The sequence below is a fragment of the Mytilus edulis genome, chromosome 5, assembly GCF_963676685.1.
Source record: "Mytilus edulis chromosome 5, xbMytEdul2.2, whole genome shotgun sequence".
Lineage (NCBI taxonomy): Eukaryota > Metazoa > Mollusca > Bivalvia > Mytilida > Mytilidae > Mytilus > Mytilus edulis.
Genome location: NC_092348.1, coordinates 73,795,667 through 73,823,272, shown reverse-complemented (window position 1 = coordinate 73,823,272; position 27,606 = coordinate 73,795,667). Strand labels below are relative to the sequence as shown.

The window sequence follows — 27,606 nt, the reverse complement described above, 5'->3', positions numbered from 1 at the left end:
AATAATAGTATTGCTATGTTTGCAGCAGACATATGTGACAGTATGAATCAAGATCTTGATTTCGCAAGCGCCCACCAATTTTTGCAACTTAGAAAGAAAGGCACATACAATTTTCAAGATAACATACAAAGTGATCAGTGTGATTCAATTCAAACTGAAGGACAATGATGTCAAGGAGGACTATTGGTACTTCTATTGAGCCGACAAGGTGTTTGGACAGACATATATAATAAATTCAAAGCATTTTAAAGTGTATTCTGTACAGTGTTGCTAGCAGATAACAGATTCACAGATTTTGTCTAAAACCATCTTCTTTAGTTTCTTATATTCTATAACAACATCTAAGGGAATTGTAATTTATTGCCAATCCTTGATTTTGTCCATTTTGTTCAAATTCATGACAAATGGAACCAAATACTTTTGTTATCAGTATAAAAAAAGAAGATGTGGCATGATTGCTAATGAGCCAACTCTCCACAAGAGACCAAATGACACAGAAATCATAAACTAAAGGTTTTCAACAATGAGCAAAACCCATACTAAATTGTCTGCTATAAAAGGCCCCAAAATGACAAATGTGAAACAATTCAAACGGGAAAACTGTTTAACAATGATTGTATTGAACATCTTCCAGTTTAGATAAATAAGAAAAGTCAATAACTTCTATTTTATTCTATATTGAATAAGCAGGATTCTATATTAGCTGCTCTGTGACAAAATACAGATATTTCTATTTAGGATTATGCCATTAAACAGATATACAAAACAATGTATACATATTATTTATATATTCTAGTACAATAACTATGTACATGATCATACACAAAACTCATATAATTTGAAAAGTTTAAGTGCATTTTATTAAGCTTCAGGAATATGTTTTTCAACTGAGAATAGTGAAAGTAAAGTTTTTTTTTCAAATTAAAAAATCAAAATCAAAAGAGAAAATGTGTATGAACCTTGTTATCTTTCTTTTTATCTTTTAAAAAACAAATTACATACTATTTTTAAGTTGGCAGTTCCTAATATTAAACAGAGTTTAATTTTTGAGGTTGTTTGAGTAAAAACATTTTAAATGGAACTATTAATATTCAATGTAACCTCATATGAGTATTCTTATCTCTCTACAGATCTTATAATATGCTAAATAAGCTGAAATTAGCAAAAATATTATTTAATGAACAGTTATCCTAGCATACTACTAAATAAAAGAAAATAAATATTGTAAAAATAAAAAAAAAATGGTATTAAAAATAGTCGAATATTAAACCAGCCCACGATATATAAAATATAAAAATAAATATTTATAGTCCAATTTTTTCAAGATTTGTGTGGAACAGTATTTCTGTTTAACTTGCAATTTTTAAACCTGTTTTTTGTTTAAATATTCATACATTCAATTATTTCTTAGTCGCACTATTAGCAAACAAAAATTGTCCGTCTTTTCTTTTTTATAACCCCGAAAAAAGCTTAAGATGAAATAATTGCATGATTAAAGTTAAAGCTTTCCAAATTAATGCTAAACATAAAATATTATAAACAAACAAAAACATTAAAAAAAAGTACCAATAACTACTGAAAATGAAATGTTATCACAAAAATTGTATGACTAAACTAGGGATATGTATTCATGTAATTAAACACTGCAATTCATGAAAATCTTTATTCTCAAGTTACCAGTTTAAGTGAAACTGTTTGCAAAAAGATTCTGTTCAACTTAGCTTTCCACTATAGGTTATTAGGATATGATATATCAAAATTCTATTTTAAGCATTTTAACTTGACAATCAGTGCAGCCATGTGCAATTTTTTTTATTTGTTAACTAATTTTTTTTAAACAACATTTAACATTATTTGAAAAATTATAAATAACAAAGTATAGACACTAAATATTTGTACACTCAAATATTGTTTTATTAATAAAATACTTAGCATTTATCATCATTAGAGTTGTAACTAATTACCCAAATACTAAAATTAAAGATTTTTGTTTTATTTAAATTAGAAGATAAGAAAAAAAAAGAGGCTACACTGAAAAAAAATACAGAACAGAAAATTAAAGTATTTGAAAAACTATATCAGCCAGTAAAAAACACATTACACTAATGATTTATACAACATAATCATATTTATAAACATATGAAACATTTATAAAATGTGTAATAACAACATATGAGATGATAAACAAATTTAATAAAACATTAAAATTATATCTTTAGCAAAACCCTGAATGAAACAATGGAATAATCACACCAACAACAAAATTAGATATGAAATAGGACAAAAGCAGAAATATGATGTCAAAGGCAAAGTTTACACAATAGTTTGTGCAAAAATAATTCATGCAAGAATTTTTATTTTAGTTTTATTATAAACTGTATTTAATTTTAAAAGTTTTAACCTTTTGAAAAACTGTACATGGCCTGGAAAGATATTTGGATATTTATTAAAGGTTTGTAATTGTGTATAATATGAATTTCAAAACTTATTGTTAGTTAACAATATTATTTGCAACATTTTTACTTCTTCCCAAAGAAAAAAAATCATGAAAGTCTCCACTGGTGTCTCAAAAATATATACATGATAAATACATTACATTCAAAATGAAACACATGACATTCATTGTATTTTTACTTTGTGATTTATATACCGAAACCTGTTTAGTGCCACATATTTACAGAAAGTAAAATTGAAACCCAAATACAAGGAAAACTATAAAAAAAAAATTGAAAGGTCTTTAAAATCAATGACAAGCAATATTTTAAATTCTTTATTTTAATATATATACTAATCAAGTGAATCAAATTCAAAGTAAATAATACATGAAAAAATCCCTATGGCATTCTGTAGTAACCTTAATGACCACTATCAGCCCTCTAACTTATTTTAGTAACACGGTTAAGATGGTTAATATAAGAATTTTTTTAAACTATCCACTTATTTCCCTTTTAAGAGCTTTTTATTTCAATTCATTTAAAAAAAACCAGTATCAATTAAAAAAAAAAAACCTGTTTGAGAGCCAAATCCCAAAATTTTATTTCTTAGTTATTTAAACTTTTAAATCTTCTTTCCTTAAATTCGTTTAATCTAAGCCCTTTGAGATTTTTACTTTTTTCTCAGATTCTACATATTTTGTTGACCAATAAACAAACTGTTATAATTATCCTCTTTCTGACAAGATAAAATTCTAAAAAAGCTAGAAATCACCCATATCTATCAATGGTTTTACCACAATGATGTCATCAAGGATTAGACAATGTTTTATCATAAGAAATGATGGGAGAAATGTGATCGCTGCATTTAGTATACAAACTATGCTTTATCTGTGACATGAATACACCCATACTGCAGTAATAAATTAACATCAAATATACATATAATGATACACAGTATATAAAAACTATCTATTATAACACTAAACAATATTAATTAGTATATTTTTTTGTCTTCTAAAATCATATCTTACTTTTACACTGCATTTAAAAATACCACTGAAAGAAAATCTGCCTTAGCATTATTTGACTTGTTTTTTGGAGGCAAGAGTTAATAATTTTTCCAATTTCTATAATGGACTGTCAGGTGCTTTATGAAGGTAGATATAGCCTAGATAATGAAATGTCAAAAACACCTCTCTAAGCGTAATGTCCTAATACCGTCAAATGAGCCTCAGTATATATGTTATCATAAGTTGTAAAATGATGTAAATTTGAGCTTCTGTTAGCTTCAAATTGAGAAATATGTTCAAAAAACAAGATTACCAATTTTGTCATGTGGGATCACCTATTCTCAACCTCTTATCAAACTAAATTTTATGTAGCTCAACATACAATGTCAGTCAAATAGAAATTTTTTTATCAATTTGTAGGAGTAGTCAATGGTATTTTTAAGCATGAAGTATTTCCCGGTTTCAATCTTGAGGTTCATTATGCAATTCACTCTCATTTTCTTGAAATTATATCTTATTGTTTTGTAATTGTAATAAATTATGTAAATGCTTTCTAAAATGTGATTTATTTCAAAATACTTTTTTATTGACTGAAGTCAAAAAATTCTATATCATTTAATCTGCAACCAAAAATATATAAGCATTGTATCGCACAAGGAAAAATTTGTGAAGAAGTTGAAGTTGTTGGCACATTATTGTAACATAAAAGATATTTATAGCATAAAATTTTAAGATTTTTTTTGGGAGGAATAAATTTAAAATTTTCATATTACATGTATATATATACTTTAAAATAAAAAAGCAGTCTCAATATTTATATTGATCCATTTTGACGATGACCAGATGGACTTTATTCAAATTTCAATCACTGTATAAATTTTCTACACACATTTTGTGTTGCATATAAAATTCCACATCATATCTTTACTACACCCTTCTACCAAATACAAACAAAAATCTATATTTAGAACCACTCAGTTGCTGCCACATTAGTATTGAGTACGGGTTTCGTAGGTGGTATGTGTTGTCGTTGTGGTGGCAGCTCCACCAGATGAAGTTGTACTTCTAGTCGAGAAGCTGGAGCCACTGTCCTGCCACTTACGGAATTGGAAGAAGGTATCTGCACCCAAGACAACCAGGATGATCACGCAGAAAACCTAAAATGAAATATCAAAACAATATTATATTTTGTGCAGTTTTTGTCATCTCTTAAATTTGAACGAAAACGATAATAAATAATGATATGGAGTCTGGTTTAAACTTTTTCCTTTAATTTTCTGTGAATTCATTTAAACATAAAATGTTATTATTTTAAATTTTGATTCCTTGCAATTAAAAACAAAAAGTTAAGATACAAAATACTTGTCATATATATAAGCTGATTATGACTTAATAATGTGTTGAAACAATATCTTCTAATGATAAACTATTGTTGGCCTTAACATAAAGCAATAGAATCAAAGTGCTTATTATTAAGCACTGAAGAGTAAAGATTCAAGATTGTCTTAATTTATCAGTGGGAAGTAAAATTAAATAATGCATTGTATAAACCATTGGTTGTAGTTGATTCATAGTTGATTCAACTATAATTCTGGACAAAGCAACATAACTCCAATTATCAAAGATTACTTTAACCATGACTTCATTAATATTTTCAGTGAATTCACATTATTATAAGATGTGTCACGGTACTTTTCTATCCCAAATTCATGTATCTAGTTTTGATATTATATTTGTTATTCGCATCGGATTTTGTCTAATGCTTAGTTTGTTTCTGTGTGTGTTACATTTTAATGTTGTGTCAGCATTTTATTGTATTTAATGCGTTTCCCTCGGTTTTGGTTTATGACCCGGATTTGTTTTTGTCTATCGATTTATGAGTTTTGAACATCGGTATACCACTGTTGCCTTTATTTAGAACAGATATCAGATTCCTGCACCTTGTAAAAGTTATGTTATTTTCTTGACAGGTATAACATCAATTTGTAATTAAAATATCTCAGCATATATTTCGTTGATAAATTTCTGTTAATGTTAATGGATATGATGTACAGTCCATTATAAAATGTTGCAAAAGATAGACAAGATCAACATTGAATTGATATAGTTGACCTTTTACTTACAGTAACTTAGAACTGACCTTATCACAAAGACTATAAACATTAAATGAAGTCAAAATCAGAGTACACCTGAAATCAATCCAGGTTTTTGGTGGAGTTCGATTTCATGTAGCACAGTCTGTTATTTTCTAAGAAAGCAACCATTTAACTTCAATGGAGGACAGGGTGTGTTATTGGTCTTTCGTCTTTTTTCACGCGTTTCCTACGCTATCTATCAAATTATATTTTTTTTTAAATATAACACTAAAAGGTATGAAGGAAATATGTTTTCTGAATATTTTTTTGGTCATCTGATTGATGACAACATTTTATTTCATATTGGTGATCAGAATATATTTTTTTTTTTAGCGAAAAAACATATTTCTTCCCCTTGAGACTTGAAACTTAATGGGAGGGAGAGACAGAGAAACAGACAGAGACAGAAATTGTCAACTAAAGCAAAGCTAAATAAAGGCAACAGTAGTGTACCGCTGTTCAAAACTCATAAATCCAGGGACAAAAAACAAAATCGGGGTAACAAACTAAAACCGAGGGAAACGCATTAAATATAAGAGGAGAACAACGAAATAACACCGAAACGTAACACACACAGAAACGGACCAATCATCAGACAAAACACCACGAGAATAACAAATATAACAAGAAAACCAAATACATGAATTTGGGATAGACAAGTGCCATGCCACGTCTGATCTCAATATCTCAACCAGGTGCTCCGCAGGGCGCAGCTTTATACGACCGCAGAGGTCGAACCCTGAACAGTTGGGGCAAGTATGGACAAAACATTCAAGCATGATACAGCTCTGAATTTGGATTGTGATCAAATTTTTGACAATACATGGGTTTTTTTTACACAAAACAAATGTCAAGATTTAACAAATCAATTAAAGATTTCTTCTTCAAACTTTTTGAATCTAAAATTAAATAGTTGACACAGCATAGGTTTCTGACACAGAATGAATGTCTAATGAACTTAAAAGGTTTTTTTTGCCTTTGAGCAATTCACTATGCTGTTGAATATTAATCCTCTCAAAAAAATGTTTGAAGAAATTTTCTTTTTATTTATGAAATCTGAAATGAGAAAAATTTAAACCCCCCCCCTTATTTTTCACATCCCCGTTTCCCTTTTTCCAAAACTGATATCAATTCAAATTTCTAATGGAGTTTGCAACAATAACTACTCTTTTAAATACATCATAAAATATTAAAATGTAAAAAAAAACTGCTTGTTATCACTGAATGTTATTTATTATAATTTATCAGTTGGTAGTAAAAAGTGAATATACATTGTATATTGTATATAACAAAGATTTAAGTTGATTCTGGACAAAGAAAGATAACTCCAATTAAAAAAAAATCTTGCTATTGCACAATATTTTGCAATTAGATATTTCTTGCTTACTATTCTGGACAAAGAAAGATAACTCTAATTAAAAAAAAAATTGCTATTTCACAATATTGTGCAATTAGATATTTCTTGCCATTGCGCAATACTGTGCAATTGAAAAGACTTGCTATTGCACAATACTTAATATAATAATTTTAGATCCTGATTTGGACCAACTTGAAAACTGGGCCCATAATAAAAAAATCTAAGTACATTTTTGGATTCAGCATATCAAAGAACCCCAAGATTTCAATTTTTGTTGAAATCAGACTAAGTTTAATTTTGGACCCTTTGGACTTTAGTGTAGACCAATTTGAAAACAGGACCAAAAATGAAGAATCTACATACACAGTTAGATTTGGTATATCAAAGAACCCCATTTATTCAATTTTTGATAAAATCAAACAAAGTTTAATTTTGGACTCCGATTTGGACCAACTTGAAAACTGGGCCAATAATCAAGAATCTAAGTACATTTTTAGATTCAGCATATCAAAGAACCTAACTGATTCATTTTTTGTCAAAATCAAACTAAGTTTAATTTTGGACCCTTTGGACCTTAATGTAGACCAATTTGAAAACGGGACCAAAAGTTAAGAATCTACATACACAGTCATGACAGTTAGATTCGGCATATCAAAGAACCCCAATTATTCAATTTTGATGAAATCAAACAAAGTTTAATTTTGGACCCTTTGGGCCCCTTATTCTGTTGGGACCAAAACTCCCAAAATCAATACCAACCTTCCTTTTATGGTCATAAACCTTGTGTTTAAATTTCATAGATTTCTATTTACTTATACTAACGTTATGGTGCGAAAACCAAGAAAAATGCTTATTTGGGTCCCTTTTTGGCCCCTAATTCCTAAACTGTTGGGACCTAAACTCCCAAAATTAATACCAACCTTCCTTTTGTAGTCATTAACATTGTGTTTAAATTTCATTGATTTCTATTTACTTAAACTAAAGTTATTGTGCGAAAACCAAGAATAATGCTTATTTGGGCCCTTTTTTGGCCCCTAATTCCTAAACTGTTGAAACCTAAACTCCAAAAATCAATCCCAACCGTTCTTTTGTGGTCATAAACCTTGTGTCAAAATTTCATAGATTTCTATTAATTTAAACTAAAGTTATAGTGCGAAAACCAAGAAAATGCTTATTTGGGCCCTTTTTGGCCCCTAATTCCTAACATGTTGGGACCAAAACTCCCAAAATCAATACCAACCTTCCTTTTGTGGTCATAAACCTTGTGTTAAAATTTCATAGATTTCAATTCACTTTTACTAAAGTTAGAGTGCGAAAACTAAAAGTATTCGGACGCCGGACGACGACGACGCCGACGACGCCAACGTGATAGCAATATACGACGAAAAATTTTTCAAATTTTGCGGTCGTATAAAAATAAGAGAAAACACAAACGACTCAACGTTAAAATGCAACACACACAGAAACGAACAATAATATAACAATGGCCATCTTCCTGACTTGGTACAGGACACTTTTAAAGGGGAATAAAAGTGGTGGGTTGAACCTGGTTTTGTGGCATGCCAAACCTCGCACTTTAATGGCAAAGTTAAATATAACACCGAAATGACAACATAATATTACAGGACTACAATACAAATAAATAGGAGAACACATTAGACAAAGAAAAACATGATTAATAGATAACAAAAAGCATCAGGTTTAAAATTCAATACGCAATAAAACGCGCCTTGTCCACACAGGACTTACAAGTGACGCCCAGATATAAAAGATCGAAAGTGAAAAAAGTACAAAGTTGTACAGCACTGGAGATAGAGTGTTGAAAAGGTTTCGCCAAATACGGCATTGTTTTTATGCCCGGGATAAGAACATTCTTATTATATAGAACAATTCATGCTATTGCAAACAGTAAATTTTATCAAATGAATATGAAAGAGATATACATAAAGAAACTGAAGTATTAACTAATTACAGAAAACTAAACCCGAATACATAACGCCCAGATATAAAAGATCGAAAGTGAAAACTAAACCAGAATACATAAAATATACTTACACCACCTGCAACTAAACCAGCACTTATTGGAGCCTTGCCTGACTGGGCAAAGCAGACTATGGCATTTATAAAATAGAGTACAACATAAACCACAAAGTATATAAGTATCTGTAAACAAAGGAAAAGTTGGCTAATATAAACTTGAAAACTAAAACTAAGGTTAACTAAATGTATACTTAGAAATTTTTCTTCCAGTTTCATTTTCGTAAAATTGCATCAACAGCTGTGTGCCTTTTTATTTTATATATAAATAGCACATTTTCACCAAAAAGTTTAATGCCACACAGAAATCTGCAGAATGAAACTTCATGTGAAAATAAATCTGGAACAAAAATTAGCAGTTAACTTGTTTCAAATCATCAGATTTAGATAAATATTTGATAGCAAATAGTAGGATACAGGATTTCTCTACTACTATTCATTTAAAATCTAAACAAAATAATCTTGTAGACTATTTTTCTCTTTTGCCATATTATACAAAAAATCTTGTACTTCTTTTGAAATCTGATGATTTGGATATTTAATGAGTATGCCAGAAATAAAGCAAGGCCAGTTAAATTACTTAGAAGACACAATCAGGACCTGCAGGCTGCATATAAACCCAAATGCTAAAACAAAAACAAAACCATAAAAAATTCCCCATAATAATTTTGATCTAGAATTTTCTCATAGTCCATATAAAATAGAAACGATTTTTTTTTTAAATATATATAAAACTAGCATAAAATTTTTTTCTTTTCAAATCTGCTCTTTTATCTATGCTAATTTAATATCTTTTCGTTTTTTTATCTTACTTTTTTCATATTTTTCAAATCTTGTTCTTAACCACGTCAACTGGCCTCACTTAATCATGTTGACTGTATTAAAATCAAAGCTAAATATGTAAGGGCTATCCAATTTAAAGTTATTAATCTAAGATAATCCAGCATTAACCATTTGGTCAGATGTAATTTCAAAAATATCTATTGAGCTCATTTGAATATGTATTTATATATATATACATTCATCTTGAATGAAGATAAATTGAATGAAAAATAAAAATAAATCTGAAAGCATTGATTATCATCTGTTCAAAGATCAGTAAGTTTAAATGGAATAGCCTTTGAACCAAATTAATAAAATATAAGAATTGGTATGATCTATTGCATGCAGGGAATTAAGGGTCATGAACTTACTGCTCCAGCAATTAAACCACCAGTTCCAGAGCTATATTTTCCAGCTTGTATAGCACAAACCAGAAATGATATTAAGTAAAACACACAATATACTACATAGTAAATCAGGATCTGAAATCAAAAGGTATGAAAATTATAGTACACACAAGATTTCCCATACAGAATTTATAAGTGTTCATAATTTAATGAAATATGATGGTCTATACTAATTTGAATTTATTATTTATTGATTGTTAAGATGAAGCAGTGTACCTTCAGTATACAGTTTTTATTGGTGGACTGGTGTAAATTAAGTATGTAAAAAAAAAGAAGGGGGAAATGTGTCAATGGGACACAGATGATGCCCCTGCTTGCATATCATATAAAGTTATAAAGGGACAAAACTGAAAACTTTAATCAAAGTGCTTGTAAGCCATTGTAAGCACGGAAGGGTAAAGATTGTTTTATTTTTTTCAGTGAACTTTGCATTGTAAAAGGCATTGGTTGTAGTTGATTCAATTACAATTAAGGACAAAGGAAGGTAACTCCAATTTTAAAATTTATTTTTAACAATTACGTCATTGATATTTTTAGACCAGATATTTTGGTTCCTATTTTTCCATTTGTAAAAGGACATAACTCTATAACAGTTGAAGTGACACCACCAAAATTAAAACTTGATCTGTATTTTATGATAATAAGCATTGCGAACAAGTTTAATAACATTTGGTTGAGAGAAACTAAATTTAGAGATCAAAAATGAAAAATTCAGCAATTTTTCCATTTGAAAAGGGGCATACCCTTAGAGATGTAAATTTGACACTGCCTAAATTTAAACTTGATCTGTGTTTTGTGGTAATAAGCATTGTGTACAAGTTTCATTATCAGGTTAATTTATTGTCTGCACTTTTCAAAGGTCATCTTGGTGGATAATCACATGGTGTCCAGTTTAAAATACCCACTAAATGCTTATACATAATAAACAGTCTGTGCATTGTTATTTCTTTTAGATTTTTTGTCATTTGAATACATGTTTTAGTATGTTAAAAATCAAATACATGTATGCGAATCCGTGAACATGAATTGTAAAGATATGAATTTTTTTCCTTCTTTTACTTATGGATTGCTGTCTCATTGGTAATTTACCAAAAATACTTATTATTAGTAACAATCTTGTTTTGATGAAACTTACGATTAACATCCAGGGTCCTGGTAGTTTGTAGATAATACGTAGCATAAAGAAGATCCATAGAATAAGTACAGTAATCAGACAAGATATGCTCACAAACTGTACCCATCCTCCTCCAATGTGGCTGTAGTATGGGTGGGAGGTTACACAGATAAATATGATCAGACTCAGGACCTGAAATATAAATAAAACATTCATTTAAAACACATGGTTGTGCTTGCTCATGTGCTTTTGGTTAGAGATTACACACAGAATTGAATATGAGACTCACTGCCTGAAACAAACTGTTTACAAGAGGCTGTCACAACGACAGCAAACCGGATTTATTTACATTTATTTGTGTCCTGGCAATATCACAAGAACCATTACTGATGAATGGTGAAAGTGAAAATCGTCAATATCAAATTTGTCCTCCATTTTGTCATCAGTATCAACATATTAAAATTTGAAAAGCTTAGATTGAATGGTTCATTAGTAAATGCAACAACGTGAATGGAAACGCCATTTTACGATCTTTCAAGAACCATAACTCCTGAACGGTAAAGGTCAAAATCGTCATTATTGAACTTGACCTCTATTTTGTCATCAGTAACAACATATTAAAATTTCAAAAGCTTTGGTTGAATGGTTCATGAGAAAATGCACGGACACGACGGGAAACACCATTTTTCAATCTTTCAAGAACCATAACTCCTGAACGGTAAAAGTCAAAATCGTCATTATTGAACTTGACCTCCATTTTGTCATCAGTAACAGCATATTAAAATTTTGGAAGCTTTGGTAGAACAGTTCATGCATAAATGCACGGACACGACTGGAAACTCCATTTTTCAATCTTTCAAGAACCATAACTCCTGAACGGTAAAAGTCAAAATCGTCATTATTGAACTTGACCTCCATTCTGTCATCAGTAACAACATATTAAAATTTGGGAAGCTTTGGTAGAGCAGTTCATGAGTAAATGCAGGAACACGACTGGAAACTCCATTTTTCAATCTTTCAAGAACCATAACTCCTGAACGGTAAAAGTCAAAATCGCCATTATTGAACTTGACCTTCGTATAGTTGTCAGTAATAACATATTAAATTTTAAAAGCTTTGATTGAACGGTTCATGAGTTAATGCACGGACAACATTTGATTGCCGCCCGCCCACCCGTCCGCCCGCCCGCCGTACATCCCCAAATCAATAACCGACATTTTTGTCACAAAAATCCGGTTAAAAATATAAAAGTTTGTGTTTTAAAAACACAATAAACAATGTATACAAATAAAATTATTACACATCATCTTTAAATGGAAATGATGGAGGTTGTGGAGAATATCAAAATCAGTTTCAGGACCTGACACATTTTCAAGTTTAGACCAATGAGTACATATCTTAATACAATTCATATTTGGTAAAAACATGAACAAATTATGCAATTCAGATAATTTTGTTAATAATTTTGTTTTCTCATACATATATTAAGAAAATAAGCCAAGACTTATATGTATTTCTTATTTTATCAAAATACTACAGCTGATGAGGACATCTGTGTTAATTGTTTTAGTTCATAGGATTTTTTAGCAAAGTAATTCTTTTCTTCAACATGTTCAACAGGATATACTCTCCTTACTCCTTTCCAAAATCAGAAAAGATATACATGTATATATATTATATAATCATGATAATATAGTCATGATATATAGTCATGATTGTACAAACTACCACTTAAAATAAATGCAGCACTGGTTATGAAATAAAATTACCATTTCAGCTATTTTCAGTATGGAATCTATAGATTTCATATACATTTTATCCAATCCAACGTCTCCACTGGAGCTAGTTGTGGTTGTTGTTTTCTCTGTCGAATCGACATTATATTGGCTGTCCATCTTGAGCCTGTTGGGTAAAGAGGACTTTCTTTAAAATCTATGTGGAATTTCTGAAATAGAGTAAGGAACTAAATTAGAACAATCAGATTTTCCTTTAAAATCAAAATAAATCATAATTTTTTTGTTGATATCTTTTTGTTGATATCTTATTTATCCCTTTTAACACACACAATATACACTCACAAACATCTTACACAGAAAATAAAGTACATGTACTATTTAATAATGATTTAAATAATCAACTTTGCTTGTGTATAAATAGATAGAGTGTTTCCTGGTGGTTTGGGAATGTCACCCTGGATGAGACGAAGTCTGATATGACCCTTTTCTGCTAATATTAAAAATGTAACTACTTATTGAACCTACAGATTTATATCTGAGTAGTTTACATACATTAACTCTAGCATTCAAACAAATAACCACACACATGGATCTTTAACTAATTCACCTTGAAGTATAAACAAATTATAAAAACCAATAAAGTTTATATCAACTAAATCACTTTGCATCTTAAAGGTAACAACTCAAATTATGTTTCCTTCCAATAATATTTGTATCTTACTTTGTGATTGACAATCACCTTAATGGCCAGTATATACATTCCACAGCAAAATTTTCAATCAGAATTTAAGTATTAGCAAAATATTCACAGTTGCAGATTCTTAAAAACTAATATTGTAATGATTAAAATGAAGTGCATGCCAAAAAAGCATGTTTTAGTTCAAATAAATATAAATAGATTAAAGTAAGACCAATTATAAGCTGCTGAACAAATTTCATTTTCTTAAAACTTTAACAGTTATGTTTGAGTTGTATCTCTTTGAAAAAAAGAGGAAGTACTAACTTATAACATATTCAATCCTCAAGGTGTATTGTGGTGCCATTGAAAATGTAGTACCTATATACATTAATGTACATCATCAACATGTATTGTTGATATCCATAGTCCAGTGGCTTTTCCTAAGGGGGGGCCCGTTCACTGACCTAAGGGGGAGCCCGTTCCAGTCATGTTTCAGTGATTCACTATATAATCAACCAAATTTTTCCCACGAAAGGGGGGCCCGGGCCCCCCCTGGATCCGCCTATGCATACTACTTTTATTATCAAGTGTGCACACACTGAAATGTCTTGCCTGCTTTCTTGCTTTTGATTACATTCTATGTTGAGCGACTGTTGTCTATTAATCTAAGAGATGAAGGTATGATTTCAAATATAACATAAAAGTTTTATCATAAATTAAACGAATAAATCTTGAAAGTTATACAATTCTTCACAGTATAAATCAGATCTACTTGTATGCTTTAACTGGAAGCATAGTAATTAAGTCAAATGACATCAGTTTTCTATCAGGACCAGATTTTTCACCAGGAAAGCTACATTGTACATGCTTAATGATCCTTAATCAAGTTTGTTTGTCTAGGGAAATAGTGTGTCAATATTTATAAAATGTAACAAAACCTTACATCACTCATTACTCATTTATAGCCTGTTAAAACATGACATAATTATATCAGGCATAAACAAAGTTGTTGAGATAAATCTTTTTAATTATATCTTTTACTCTATACAGCATTAAAATTCTGGTTTATTTCAGCAACTTTTAAATTTGTACTTAGTTAAAAAGGGAGATAATTTCTGCAACCTCTTTGCACTTAAAAAATTCTATAACTTTGCACATTGTAACATAATTATCTTATTAATTAAACCAACAAGTCGGCAGTAAATAATTGTCATTTTGTTTCTTTATATCACAAGAATTTGGCAGATATATAGTCCTGTAGCGATATAAAAACAATGTATATAATGATTCCCATCTACATGATACATGTAATAGTTAATTATTTTCTTGTGTTAATGTAGTCTGTATCTCTGAGCATTGAATGGAGAAAATAAGCAGTTTTTATCAAGTTGTGTTATGAGTATGAAGTTAATTATTGTGTAACACTTAATGTATTTGAAAGTAATGTCAGACAATGACTATTGGAAACAACAGCTGTGCTATGTGTGTTTAGAAACTGTCTATTCATCATCATTTATTACTAAATGCAACAAGTTGTTGTTTCATTGTAGTAGTACATGTATTTGTTCACATATATATATATTCAAATTTTAATGGTTTGTAAAAACTTGTTAGTTCAAGAGAACTTGGTTTTGTAGTTTCATATTTAACCAATGTTAAATATACATATATGCATTCGTTTGCTCATGTACATAATGTATTACATTCCGTAGATTTGATAAAAAAAAATCCATGTTATTTAAATTTGTGTTTGTTTGTATTTTCATAGTGTTCTTGTTTTCTTTTGTTGTGTGTGTATGAAATAAAACTAATTCACATTTACATGTAAGGGTGACAATACTCGGTATCTAAGAATGTTGGGACTATCATCCATTAAGTTACCATCCTTTATTCCAGGGCAGGGGCAGATTCAGGGAGGTCACACCCCTTCCTTTATTGAGCTTATATTATTATACATATATATGGTTATTGCACAGTTCCACTAGTACTCCTATAAACATTGTTTATTGTGACAAGGGTCTCAATTTTTTTAATAAATCCTGGACCAACACAAAGTTTCAGCTCAATGCTTTAAGCCTCGGTCACACCTTACCGGATAAGACGAACGGACGCCTAACGGATGAAAAGAAAAGTTGTCTGTTGACAAAATTGTTATCCGTTGGGAGTCCGTTGATGTACTGACCAACTAAAACGGACACCTAACGAATGCATAACGGATATGCAACGGACAAGAAACAGAGACGTACCGGACAGAACGGATGTCGAACGTACATCCAATGGACGAGTACCCCATAAAACGGACACCTAACGGAAGCGTACCGGATAAAACGGATAAACAAGATATACGAAAAAATTAAAGGCGACAATTATAATACATGTAAATTGCATTAATATTGAAAATGTTCTGTGTAACTGGTTTTGATTTGTTCTTCAAAATGCTGCTAAAGGGCAGTGTCTGACCTGAATAACAGCTGCTTGATTGTGAAGATGTGCCCTTATTCTAAGATCCATTATGAATTATAAGAATTCTTGAACCTTAAGAAATCTAATTGGCATTTCTGACGAGAAATTTTCAATTGGCATTTATCCGTTTCAGATCCGATTATCATCCGTTTTATCCGTTATACGTCCGGTAGAAGTCCGTTTCACATTAGTTCAACATCCGTTTTATCCGTTAGACGTCCGTTGGTGAATTTATCTGCCAGACCTCCAACGGATGTATAACGGACACGTATGGATACAAAACGGAAATGAAACGGACGAATACCGTACAAAACAGACATTCGTTCAAAGTTTTGAACATGCTCAAAATTTTCCACCGGACAGAATGGACGTCGACGGATAAACCGTACGCTGAATGGACATGCAACGGATATGGACGGACGCCTAACGGATAAGAACGGACGTCTAACGGACATGAACGGATTGAAAAAAAGTTATCCCTTAGGCGTCCGTTCGAGCTATCTGGTAAGGTGTGACTGAGGCTTTAAATTAGAATCATCCTGTACAGTTCTTTGTAAAAAAATTACCCCCGTCTCCAAATTGCTACAATTTTTTGACAACCATTTTTTTTCCATATCCCTATCCTATTGGCTTTTTTTAACTGAAAATAAGTACATCCATAAGACCATAACTGACTTGTGTGCAAACATCTACAATATTAGAAAGACATGTATAAAACTGGTGCAGATCCACAGGATCGTGAAGAGGGGAATAAAGGGGGTGCCTTAGCAAGCCATTATGTTTGGAATGATACTCATTAAAAGTTTATACATTATCATATATGAAGCCCTATTAGGAAAACACTAGCCCCTGTACCCTCTTAATCTGCCTCTGTAAATCAAATATTCCAAAATTTATATAAATTTGCATCACCAATCTTTTGAACTGTTTTTTTTTATTTGCATTTTATCATCTATCTGCACATGATATACAACACATATTTCATTATATATCAATATTTGATTATAAAATTATCTCCATTTTACATTTTACAGTTACATAATTTCAATGTGACAGGGCTTGAATATTAACAAGATTCATTTTTCAATCTACATATTTATGGATTTTTTTCCATTAGACTGATAGTAAACTATAAAACATTTTACTCTACATTCATAAATATGTAAATCTATTGATCAACCTTACGGTTTCTAGTTATTTTATGTTCGTACAGTAATCCAATATAAAATGTGTAAAATCAGATTGATCATTTTGATGTGCAGCAATCACCAATATTTCTATTCCAGAGAGGATATAACGCCTTCATTAACCACTCATGATGATACCACTTAATTCATTTGGACAATTTTGTACTAGATTATTAAATTTGTAAAACATCAATTAGATATGACATCTTAAAAACTGTACATTATATAATGACCCTAAACAGAAAAAAATATCTGACTAAGCCTTACCCTTGATCATACACTTGTACATATACTGCAATGAAAAATATGAATGTAGGAACTGTCAAATTCAAAGAAAATGTTATTCGACCCTTTTTTGTATGGAACTGGATGTGACGTACATGTGTACTATGATTTGATTGTATTACATCTAAAACTGAAAAACAGAAAAATATCTGTCCAAAATTTAGCCTTGATCATACACTTGTACATATACATATGTCATTGTATGTGTATACTTTATCCTCTTATATATAGCTATATATAGTATGACTTGATATAAAATGAAAAATATATTAACACAGAAGCAGTTGATACCTTGAGCATTCCCACTTAAGTTAACAACATCTACATAAGAACCTTTGACATCATCTAAGGGCCTTCTGGCCTTAACAATACATACCTACTACTTGTTAAACAAGGTTTATACTAAATTCTTTCGTCCAGGTGATGAATTAATATAATTTTAAAATGGCAACAAAACTCATCTCATGAAACATTCATTTGGTATAACAATGAAAAGAAATTCAGTAACTTCAAATATAGAATGGATTTCCCATTGATAAAAGGAAATAAAATCTTCCTGTAGAAATATCTTGACAGATATATGTATAAAGATATTTCAACTTATCATATTTACAAAATGTATTAATCAGTTAAGATTTAATATTCTGTTACTTAAATGTTCCATTTTTTTCCCCTCTCAACCTTTTCATATCAATGTGACAAAATCACTGTAAAATTACAATAACATTGTATACATTTTACTTACATGACTTATGAATGAGTTAATTTATTATACAAATGTAGGATGTGAAAGTTCACTGATAAAAAACAAGATAAACATGTATCCTTTAAAATGATTGTAATTATCTAAGGGTTTTCATGAATTTAGATGCATACATTTACCCAGAAGGGGAAATCAGAGAAAAAGTTTCCCATTTATAAGTACCTTAAATTTGTCAAAGTGTGAGAAAATTGAAATATAAGAGGGTCTTGTGCTACGATATATAAAAAAGAAGATGTGGTAATTGATTGCCAATGAGATCACTCTCTACAACAGACCAAATGACACAGAAATTAACAGCTATAGGACAATGTATGGCCTTCAACAATGAGTATTCAAGCCCATACAGCTCTGCAGTCAGCTGTAAAAGGCCCCAAAATCACATCCATTCTTGCTGAAATTTCTTTCTATAATTTCAAAATAAAAAATTTCAATGATGGCATAAACAATTTATAGTTTTATGAACATATCATTTATTAGAGACAGATAAGACTTGACTAATATACATGTTTCCTTGACACCATCAGTGTGAGTGAATGACAAAAGTTTACAATAAACCTTAATCTTTCAAATCAACTAGGTAAATGCCGGGTAATATAAACCAGGTCCCCCCTACTTCATGCTTTTTGTTTTTTTTACCATTCTTTATTTTTTTAACCTTTAAACTTTTCTTTAAAAGACCAAGTATCAAAACAATGTAACACTTGTTAATTTAAATAATTGATAAACTATCAAATTTCATTTCTTCAGTTGTATTCAACCATTGTACATGTGATACTCAGTAGTAGTACAGGAAAAATTACATGTCACATAATTTCCCACTTAATGCTTTATTAAGTGTTTCATGATTGAAATATGATAAACACAACACTAAACTTGATCACCTCATTTTACAGTTAAAATATAAGTTCTTCTAGATCTTACAATGTCTTTATGCGATACAAATTTTTAACATTCAGTCATTGGCATACATAGTGTTTTAGATGTCTTATGGCTTAAATAAAATATATAAATGACTACCTACATGTACATGTATATAGGTGTCCTAGAAAATGGAAATAATTAATTGGCATTCAATTTCAAACTGATGAGCAAATGACTATGTCAAAAGTTCAGCAATTCTTTTCACAAAAATTCTTACATCTAATTAATTTAGTGGGTTTTTTCCTTTCTTTTAGCCATAAAAAAAAGATGTCATCATGTGGTATGATTGCCAATGAGACAATTCTCAACAAGAGACCAAATGACTCAGAAATTAACAACCATAGGTCACTGTACAGCCTTCAACAATGAACAAAACCCATACAGCATAGTCATCTATAAAAGGCCCTGAAATGACAAATGTAAATGTCTGTCCTTCCTCAACTAAATGTCAATTTTTTTTTATTGCTTCACTTTTTCCATCTTTCAAATGAATTCTACATTTTTTTTTTTTTTTTTTTTAAAACACCAGACAATTTCTTACATATTTTGCTCTGCAAGATGTAAACTAAGATCAAAGAGAAAACCAGTGTGTATATAAAATATACACCTTGTATCACAATGACCAAACATCACTTGAGTGCCTCTGAAGTACTTATCAAACATGACAAGAACATTGTATATTCAAGTTAGTGTACATAGTAGTTCACTTTATATGAAGTTCATCATAAAAGTCGTGACTTTACACTTTACAAACATCAGTCTAGAGTGAGCATATCTTCCCCCCAGATTTATTATATTTTGGGTAATTATTGTGTTTATGTATTTTCCTGAAAAGGACATTAATAGTTAGAATTCTTGCATTTGTCATTTAGATAATTAAGAGTTTTTAAACATTTATTACAATACAATTTTTATAAGAAAATGAAAGATGCAAATCTTTTTTATTATCTAGACTTGATCAGTGATTTCACCAAATTTTTTAACACAAAACTTGAAAAATTTCCCAGAAGTACTTAATTTATTGGGGTTTTCATTTTTAAAAACTGCTAACACTTTTAAAGCTACAAATCAGTTAAAAATGATCAAAGATTGATCTGCTTTACAGCTTATCCTTCCAGAGCACCTGAAATCACTCCCCTTTGTTGGTGGGTTTGCGTAGTCTTTAGTTTTCTATGTTGTGTTTTGTGTACTATTGTTTATCTATTTCTTTTTAGCCATGGCATTATTAGTTTATTTTTGACTTATGAGTTTGAATGCTCCTCTTAAGTATCTTTTGCCACTTTTTTTACTGTTACTCTTTTAATGTATCAAAATGACCATTTGTACAAATATACTGATATGACTGCATCCATTGGTAATGTATGCTGATTAACAATAAATTGCATATAAAACTGGAAAAGTATATACCCATTATTGCTGTACCAAAGCTTATACAGTAGCCATGCATAAAGCTACAAAAACAAGCAAAAAACCCAACACTTAAAAGTAATTAAGGTACATGTAATTCACTAAAAAAGTGAGGTTCAGATGGCCAATTATATTCAATGAACTGTGTAATAATAAAATAACATGGCGATAAGAAACATATATATGATGAAGTATGTAAGAAGTATAACCATGAGAATTGTCTGAACAAACATTACATCATTATTATAATTACCGACAATTTTCACATCAAACAATAAATACCTTAAATTATACTGCATACACACAACACTTTTGTTCATCAATTGAGGATGCAGATTTTTAATAGGACATGTAACTTTTTCCCCATGCCATGGCATTACTTATTACATTTTACTATAATATTTCAACAAAGCTTTATTTGTACTATTTATCCTGTTCATTTTTTATCTGATTGTATATATATATATATGTATCCTTTAGGTCTAATTTGCAAATACAAACTTTTATTCTATATAATACAATGGAGATGCAATTTAAAAGATGCATCATGGTCTTGATAGGGTAGCATAATTTAGGGGAACTGCATTTCTATATTTTTAATCTGTTTTACTTAATATTGCGCTTTGTTTGTTTTTCTGTTATTTTTAACATGTTTAAACCTCATCCACAGACCCCAAAGCAAAGTAATTTTTTTAAATCATTATCTATATGAAAAGAATTTAGAATTACTAGTATATCATAACATCCACACATTTTTAATACATTTAGTTTGTAATTTATTCTGATGATTCAACATGTATTCCTTTTAGTACAGTGTTCATCTACCCATTTCTCACTTACACCTGTACACATGTAGAACATTTTTTGTACATGAAGTCTCTTTTTTAGATCGAGAAACTTTAAATATAGAATAACAAAAGCACTTATTTAAAGGTATTTTTTCGTAAAAATTAATACTATGTATTAGTTTATAGTACATAAAATTGAAAATGGAAATGGGGAATGTGTCAAAGAGACAACAACCCGACCATAGAAAAGACAACAGCAGAAGGTCACCAACAGGTCTTCAATGTAGCCAGAAATTCCCGCACCCGGAGGCGTCCTTCAGCTGGCCCCTTAACAAATACATACTAGTTCAATGATATTGAACGCCATACTAAACTGCAAATTGTACACAAGAAACTAAAAATAAAAGTCTATACAAGACTAACAAAGGCCAGAGGCTCCTGACTTGGGACAGGCGCAAAAATGCGGCGGGGTTAAACATGTTTATGAGATCTCAACCCTCCCCTTATACCTCTAGATAGCCAATGTAGAAAAGTAAACTCATAACAATACACACACAAGAGAAGTCCGATGTACATTGTAGTACTAGGACAGAAAAAGAAAAAAACATTTCCCCTATGCACCCCCATTGAGTTCAGTAATATAAACACTCAGCTTACTACTACCTTAGTTTATAAAAATTACATCACCTCATCATCATGTTTATTGATTGACTATGATCAGTGATGTATGAATGACATAGCTTGTAGATATATCTTTATCATCATCTCATGTTTTAATAGTACACAAATAGTAAGATTAATAGACACACTACTGTTTCATTAACTTCTTGTAACATCAAAGAAACCTGCAGATTCCTGTTTCTAATTAGAACTGTGCTACCTAGCCAGGTTTAAATGCCAGAACTATTTTCGATAAAGTTCTTTTCTATTGTGTATTAGATGATACATATATATAGGTGAAAAGCACTGAAAACATGTTAAATGAATATTGCTTTGGAAAAATAGGGACAGGAAATAAAGCATCATTTCCAATTCGCAAAATTATAATATATACATGTACATGTAAGATCTAAGAAGTTTTTTTGGTTTCTTTTTATCAAGTTTACTTTCTATCTGAGACATGTAAGAGGTTAAGAATTTAAATTAATTGATGACAGCACTACACAATCATGATATCATAGCTGTCCATGAATCAGCTAACAGAAAAATATCCTTTCTGTACTAAATTTTTTTCTAATAAAAAAAAATGATTTCAAAATCTTTTCTAGTGTTATATATTCTTATGAGCTTGGTCTGGCAGAGTAGAAAGTATATATGTACACTATGATTTAACACTAAAGTAGTAAAGAGCAAAGTCTCTCAAATGGATTATATTTATTTTTGGAAAAGTAAAGAAACATGACAATTTCAAATTCATCTAAATCTCTTATAGTAACCAGTAACAACAACAATTTTAATTGTCAATCAAGATGCCTGGATCAGAGAAGCAGTACAATTACAGTTTAAATCAAAGTGTACAAATAATCATATAGTTATATATGCAACATGTCAGATGCAAATAAGTTTTGTTATAAGGCCCTTGCATTAAGTTAGAAATCAAACGGAAATCTTGAACTAGGTTTTTGTATAGCCATTAATTTAATATTCTGATTCTTACTCCTAAATGCTGTACGCTAAGCAGAAAAACAGCAAATACATGTACTCTTCAAAGTACTGGTGCTATAAACATAAAAAGTCAATAAAAAGACTTTTAGTTATAAGTCAACATAGATCTTGTCTTGCTTATAATTTTTGCAATATATATACATTGCTGTACTTTATTTGTACTTGTTACAAAGTAAATTTTTTTACTAAAAATGTATCTTATAAACTTAATAACGTTTTCAAATCAAACATCTGACAGGCCAAATCCAGCCATTTTAAATGGGAGGGAGAGGGGAAGGGGTCGCAACCCAGGATTAAGGGGGGTTTCTATCATTAGGTCCCCATTCGAATGCATTGATCATTCACAAAGCAAAGATTTTTTTCCTATCTATTATAAATGAACATGTAGTTTTAAAACAAATGCATGTAGGTCAAGCAGTGTCAAAGATAAATATAAAAAAAAACATCATTTAAGGGCAATAACTCCAAAAACTTTCAATATTTGAATTGGATCAACAGTTGCATAGAAGATTTTTGTTAAAGATTAAGGATGACGTCTTTGAAGACTGACAGTTACACCAAGTGATGACAATAGTCAAATATATGTCAAAAGGGCCCTTTGGAACATACATGATACAGGTGAGCTACAAATAAGAAGATGTGTTATGATTGCAAATGATCTACATGATATATATCTATCCAGCAAATGGTAATTATATTTTTGAAGAAGTAAACAATTATTGGGCCTTCAATAATGAGTAGAACCAATACTTTTAAAAGCTTAAGATGGCAAAATGTAAACAAAATTTTTGTATTGTTATGAGTTACAATTTATGACTAAAATTAGCAAAGACCCATCGAAACAACTACAAAAATTAACAATACTTTTAGATATTTGGATGATATATTGGCTCTTAATAATGACCACTTCAGTATGTATACTAAAGAAATTTATCCTGTTGAACTTACTTTAAATTAAAGAACCTTTAAGTGAGCACGCTCACATACCCCACGTCCCCACATTGTCATTGGAGAAATTAAATAAGTATAAGAAAAAAAAATTGTATAAGAAAAAATATTGAATAATAATTTCCTGTCAATATACACATCTACATAGTTATTGAGTATATCCTTATTATCTACAAAATTCCATGAAATTCTGTTGTGTGTTTTCAGAGGAGTTGAGATGACAAACTGTTGCAGAAGTACATTGAAGCAAATAAGTTCAAAGGGGCGTAACTCCTAGAAATAAAATTGAATCGTAATTTCCCGTCGATATGCACAACTACATAGTATGTCCTTATTATCTGAAAAGGTTTCATGAAATTCTGTTGTGTAGTTTCAGAGGAGTTGCGATGACAAACTGTTGCAGTAGTACATTGAAGTAAATAAGTTCAAAAGGGCGTAAATCCTAGAAAAAAAATTGAATCGCAATTTCCCGTCGATATACACAACTACATAGTATGTCCTTATTATATCTGAAAAGGTTTCGTGAAATTCTGTTGTGTGGTTTCAGAGGAGTTGCGATGACAAACTGTTGCAGTAGTACATTAAAGTAAATAAGTTCAAAGGGGCGTAACTCCTGGAAAAAGAATTGAATCGCAATTTCCCGTCGATATACACAACTACATAGTATGTCCTTATTATCTGAAAGAAGGTTTCATGAAATTCTGTTGTGTGGTTTGAGAGGAGTTGCGATGACAAACTGTTGCAGTAGAACATTAAAGTAAATAAGTTCAAAGGGGCGTAACTCCTAGAAAAAAAATTGAATCGCAATTTCCCGTCGATATGCACAACTACATAGTATGTCCTTATTATCTGAAAAGGTTTCGTGAAATTCTGTTGTGTGGTTTGAGAGGAGTTGCGATGACAAGAAACAGGACTGACGGACGGACTGACGGGTCAAAAACATTATACCATCCGCAACTTCATTGCGTGGGGTATAATAAAACTAATACTAACAATGCCCACTGCCCTTTCCTCGATCTTGATATCTATATCATTAACGGGTAGCTTAATAAAAAAATTTATGATAATAATATACATTTTTAGATGGTAACGTTCCCTTGGTGACGGGTATTTCACATCCAATCTTTTATGGTAATATTCTTTACAAAGCACAAAAATGTTAGTATTCACCTCAAAAGCTTACAAAACCTTTAAAAAGACTTATAAAGAAGGGATATAGTTACGATACTGCTGTCAGGTCATTAAAGATTGCATAGTTTGGCTTTAATATTGATTCAAATTATAGGGTCTTTGCATCCGAAACTGAACACATTTTAAAAAAAAACAGTTGTTGGCATGACACGGGTTATGTTCTTCTCATATATTTTATGATAGTATGATACTAAACCCCTAATGGGAGGGATTGTGTCTGATATTCATATGATGAAGACATAATTTTTCAATCAGTTTAATTGAGGTCTAGAGCTGGCATGTCAGTTAACTTCTAGTAGTCTGTTGTTATTTATGTATTATTGTCATTTTATTTATTTTCTTTTGTTTCATCTTCTGACATCGGACTCAGACTTCTCTTGAACTGAATTTTAATGTGCGTATTGTAACTATTGTCATGATTGTTATGCGTTTACTTTTCTACATTGGCTAGAGGTATAGGGGGAGGGTTGAGATCTCATAAACATGTTTAACCCTGCCGCAATTTTGCGCCTGTCCCAAGTCAGGAGCCTCTGGCCTTTGTTAGTGACTAAAAATATTGATCTACACATCACATCAATGACATAGACTTCTGGTTTAGTTTCTTGTCAAAACAACGGCTCAAAACAATGTCGTATGATAAATATTCTAGGCAAACGATGTTTCTGGGACTCGGGGAGGATACAATCAGGACGCGTCCCAGGGACTCACAGGTTTACAAAATAATGCGTCCAGCTCGATTTCCATGCATCCAGGACGCGTATACGCGTCTTAACGAGAACCCTGGTTAGTCTTGTATGATTTTTAATTTTAGTTTCTTGTGTATAATTTTCGGATTTTAGTATGACGTCCATTATCACTGTACTAGTATACATTGTACATATTTTTAAGGGGATAGCTGAAGGACGTTCTCGCTACATTAAAGACCCATTGGTGGCCTACGGCTGTTGTCTGCTCTATGGTCAGGTTGTTTATCGCTTAGACACATTCCCCATTTCCTTTCTCAATTTTATAAATTTGAGATATGACCATGATAACTGAAATATTGAAATACAAAATGTACTTAGGCCAAATAAAAAAGTATGTGTGGTTCCAGTTACAACTGAAAAAAAGTTAGGGTAGCCTACCCTAACTTTTTACTAGGTAGGTAGGTTTATTTTTTTATTTTATGTTTTTTTTTTACATTGAGTCTATGGGAGCAACAATCTGAATTTAACAGTGCTTAATGAAAAATGACAATAAAATCTTTAGGGTAGGCTATTTTTAAGCCGAAAAAGTAGGGAAGGTAGTTTTACTGGAACCACACATATATTTTTATTTGGCCTTATAGATTACGTTGATCATATCAACAAGATTGATTTTCTTGCTTGAGCAGGTACGACTAAAGTGAGAAAAGCAATCGAGTTGAGATGACCAATGATAATCTGTTTATCGCTATTTTACCTATGACAATTTGTTGTCAATTTCATTTCAATTTCATTAGCAACGCCACGTCTTTTCTAAATTTCTAGCCATAATTTTCCATCTCAAGCGAGTAGCATGACATGAAAAATTATCACAAAAAAAGATCAAAGGAAAAATGCACAAAATAGCAAAATAGCGATAAATTTGTGTATCTAAATATTTATACTACAGAAATAATATTGGTACTACTATTTAAACATACTGAAAAAAATTAACAATATCAGAATTATATAGCATACCTGAAACTGACTGGTCAGTAATTTATACTTTATTATGTTTGTTTTCTTAAAACTCAGTTAAAATGTAAATGGACTTTTCTATTTATAGATTTTCAAAGAATTTTAAAGCACATGACGATCAATAATCAGACGGGATTTTGTAAACATGGGGTGATGTTTAAACTTTAGGGAGTCATCACTTAAAATAGAAAAATATCTCAAAAAGTCAGTCGTGATAAACAAAACCTTAGTGATTGATAACAGGGTCACAAATTGACAAATCAGAGCCGGTGGATACATTTTTTGCTTGACAGGACTTGTATACGTAACGCCCATATTTTGTATTTTACTAATTTTGGAACCTAAACTATACTGCCTGGATAACACATTTTATTTAAAGTCAAAGATAACGATTACTGCAATGTGCATTTTTAAATCATGCTGCATATACATATCGCATATTTATACATACCCGATTACAAAGTGTCAATTTTCTGTAAACAATAGTTGACCTGTTCAAGGGACATAATCAGAATGTTGCCGGAAGTTGATTATGAGGTCTATACAATTACTTCAA

General features: G+C 30.6%; 1 protein-coding gene across 6 annotated transcripts; it reads right to left on the bottom strand.

Annotated features, from left to right (window-relative positions):
• Window positions 1–652: 652 nt before the first annotated feature.
• On the bottom strand, window positions 653–27,599 carry LOC139524443 (CKLF-like MARVEL transmembrane domain-containing protein 7). 6 transcript variants are annotated; one of them, XM_071319215.1, is made up of 5 exons: window positions 27,502–27,599; window positions 13,087–13,262; window positions 11,339–11,509; window positions 10,168–10,278; window positions 653–4,602 (listed from the first exon to the last, which is right to left on the bottom strand). In XM_071319215.1, exons 2-5 carry the CDS (start codon window positions 13,210–13,212, stop codon window positions 4,435–4,437), a joined length of 576 nt encoding a protein of 191 aa, XP_071175316.1. In that variant the 5' UTR covers window positions 13,213–13,262; window positions 27,502–27,599; the 3' UTR covers window positions 653–4,434. The 6 variants fall into 6 exon arrangements, with proteins under 6 accessions (XP_071175316.1, XP_071175320.1, XP_071175318.1 ...); XM_071319219.1 differs by lacking the exon at window positions 10,168–10,278 and adding an exon at window positions 8,993–9,100 and having other exon boundaries at window positions 27,502–27,596; XM_071319217.1 differs by lacking the exon at window positions 27,502–27,599 and adding an exon at window positions 27,051–27,282.
• Between the last annotated feature and the right edge of the window lie 7 nt (window positions 27,600–27,606).

Coding starts and splice junctions, on each gene's coding strand:
- LOC139524443 (XM_071319215.1), bottom strand. CDS start 13,212: ATGGACAGCCAATATAATGTCGATTCGACAGAGAAAACAACAACCACA. Junction 10,279..11,338: donor CAGGACCCTGGATGTTAATC/GTAAGTTTCATC, acceptor TTTTGATTTCAG/ATCCTGATTTACTATGTAGT. Junction 4,603..10,167: donor GTGGTTTAATTGCTGGAGCA/GTAAGTTCATGA, acceptor ATTTCATTTTAG/GTTTTCTGCGTGATCATCCT.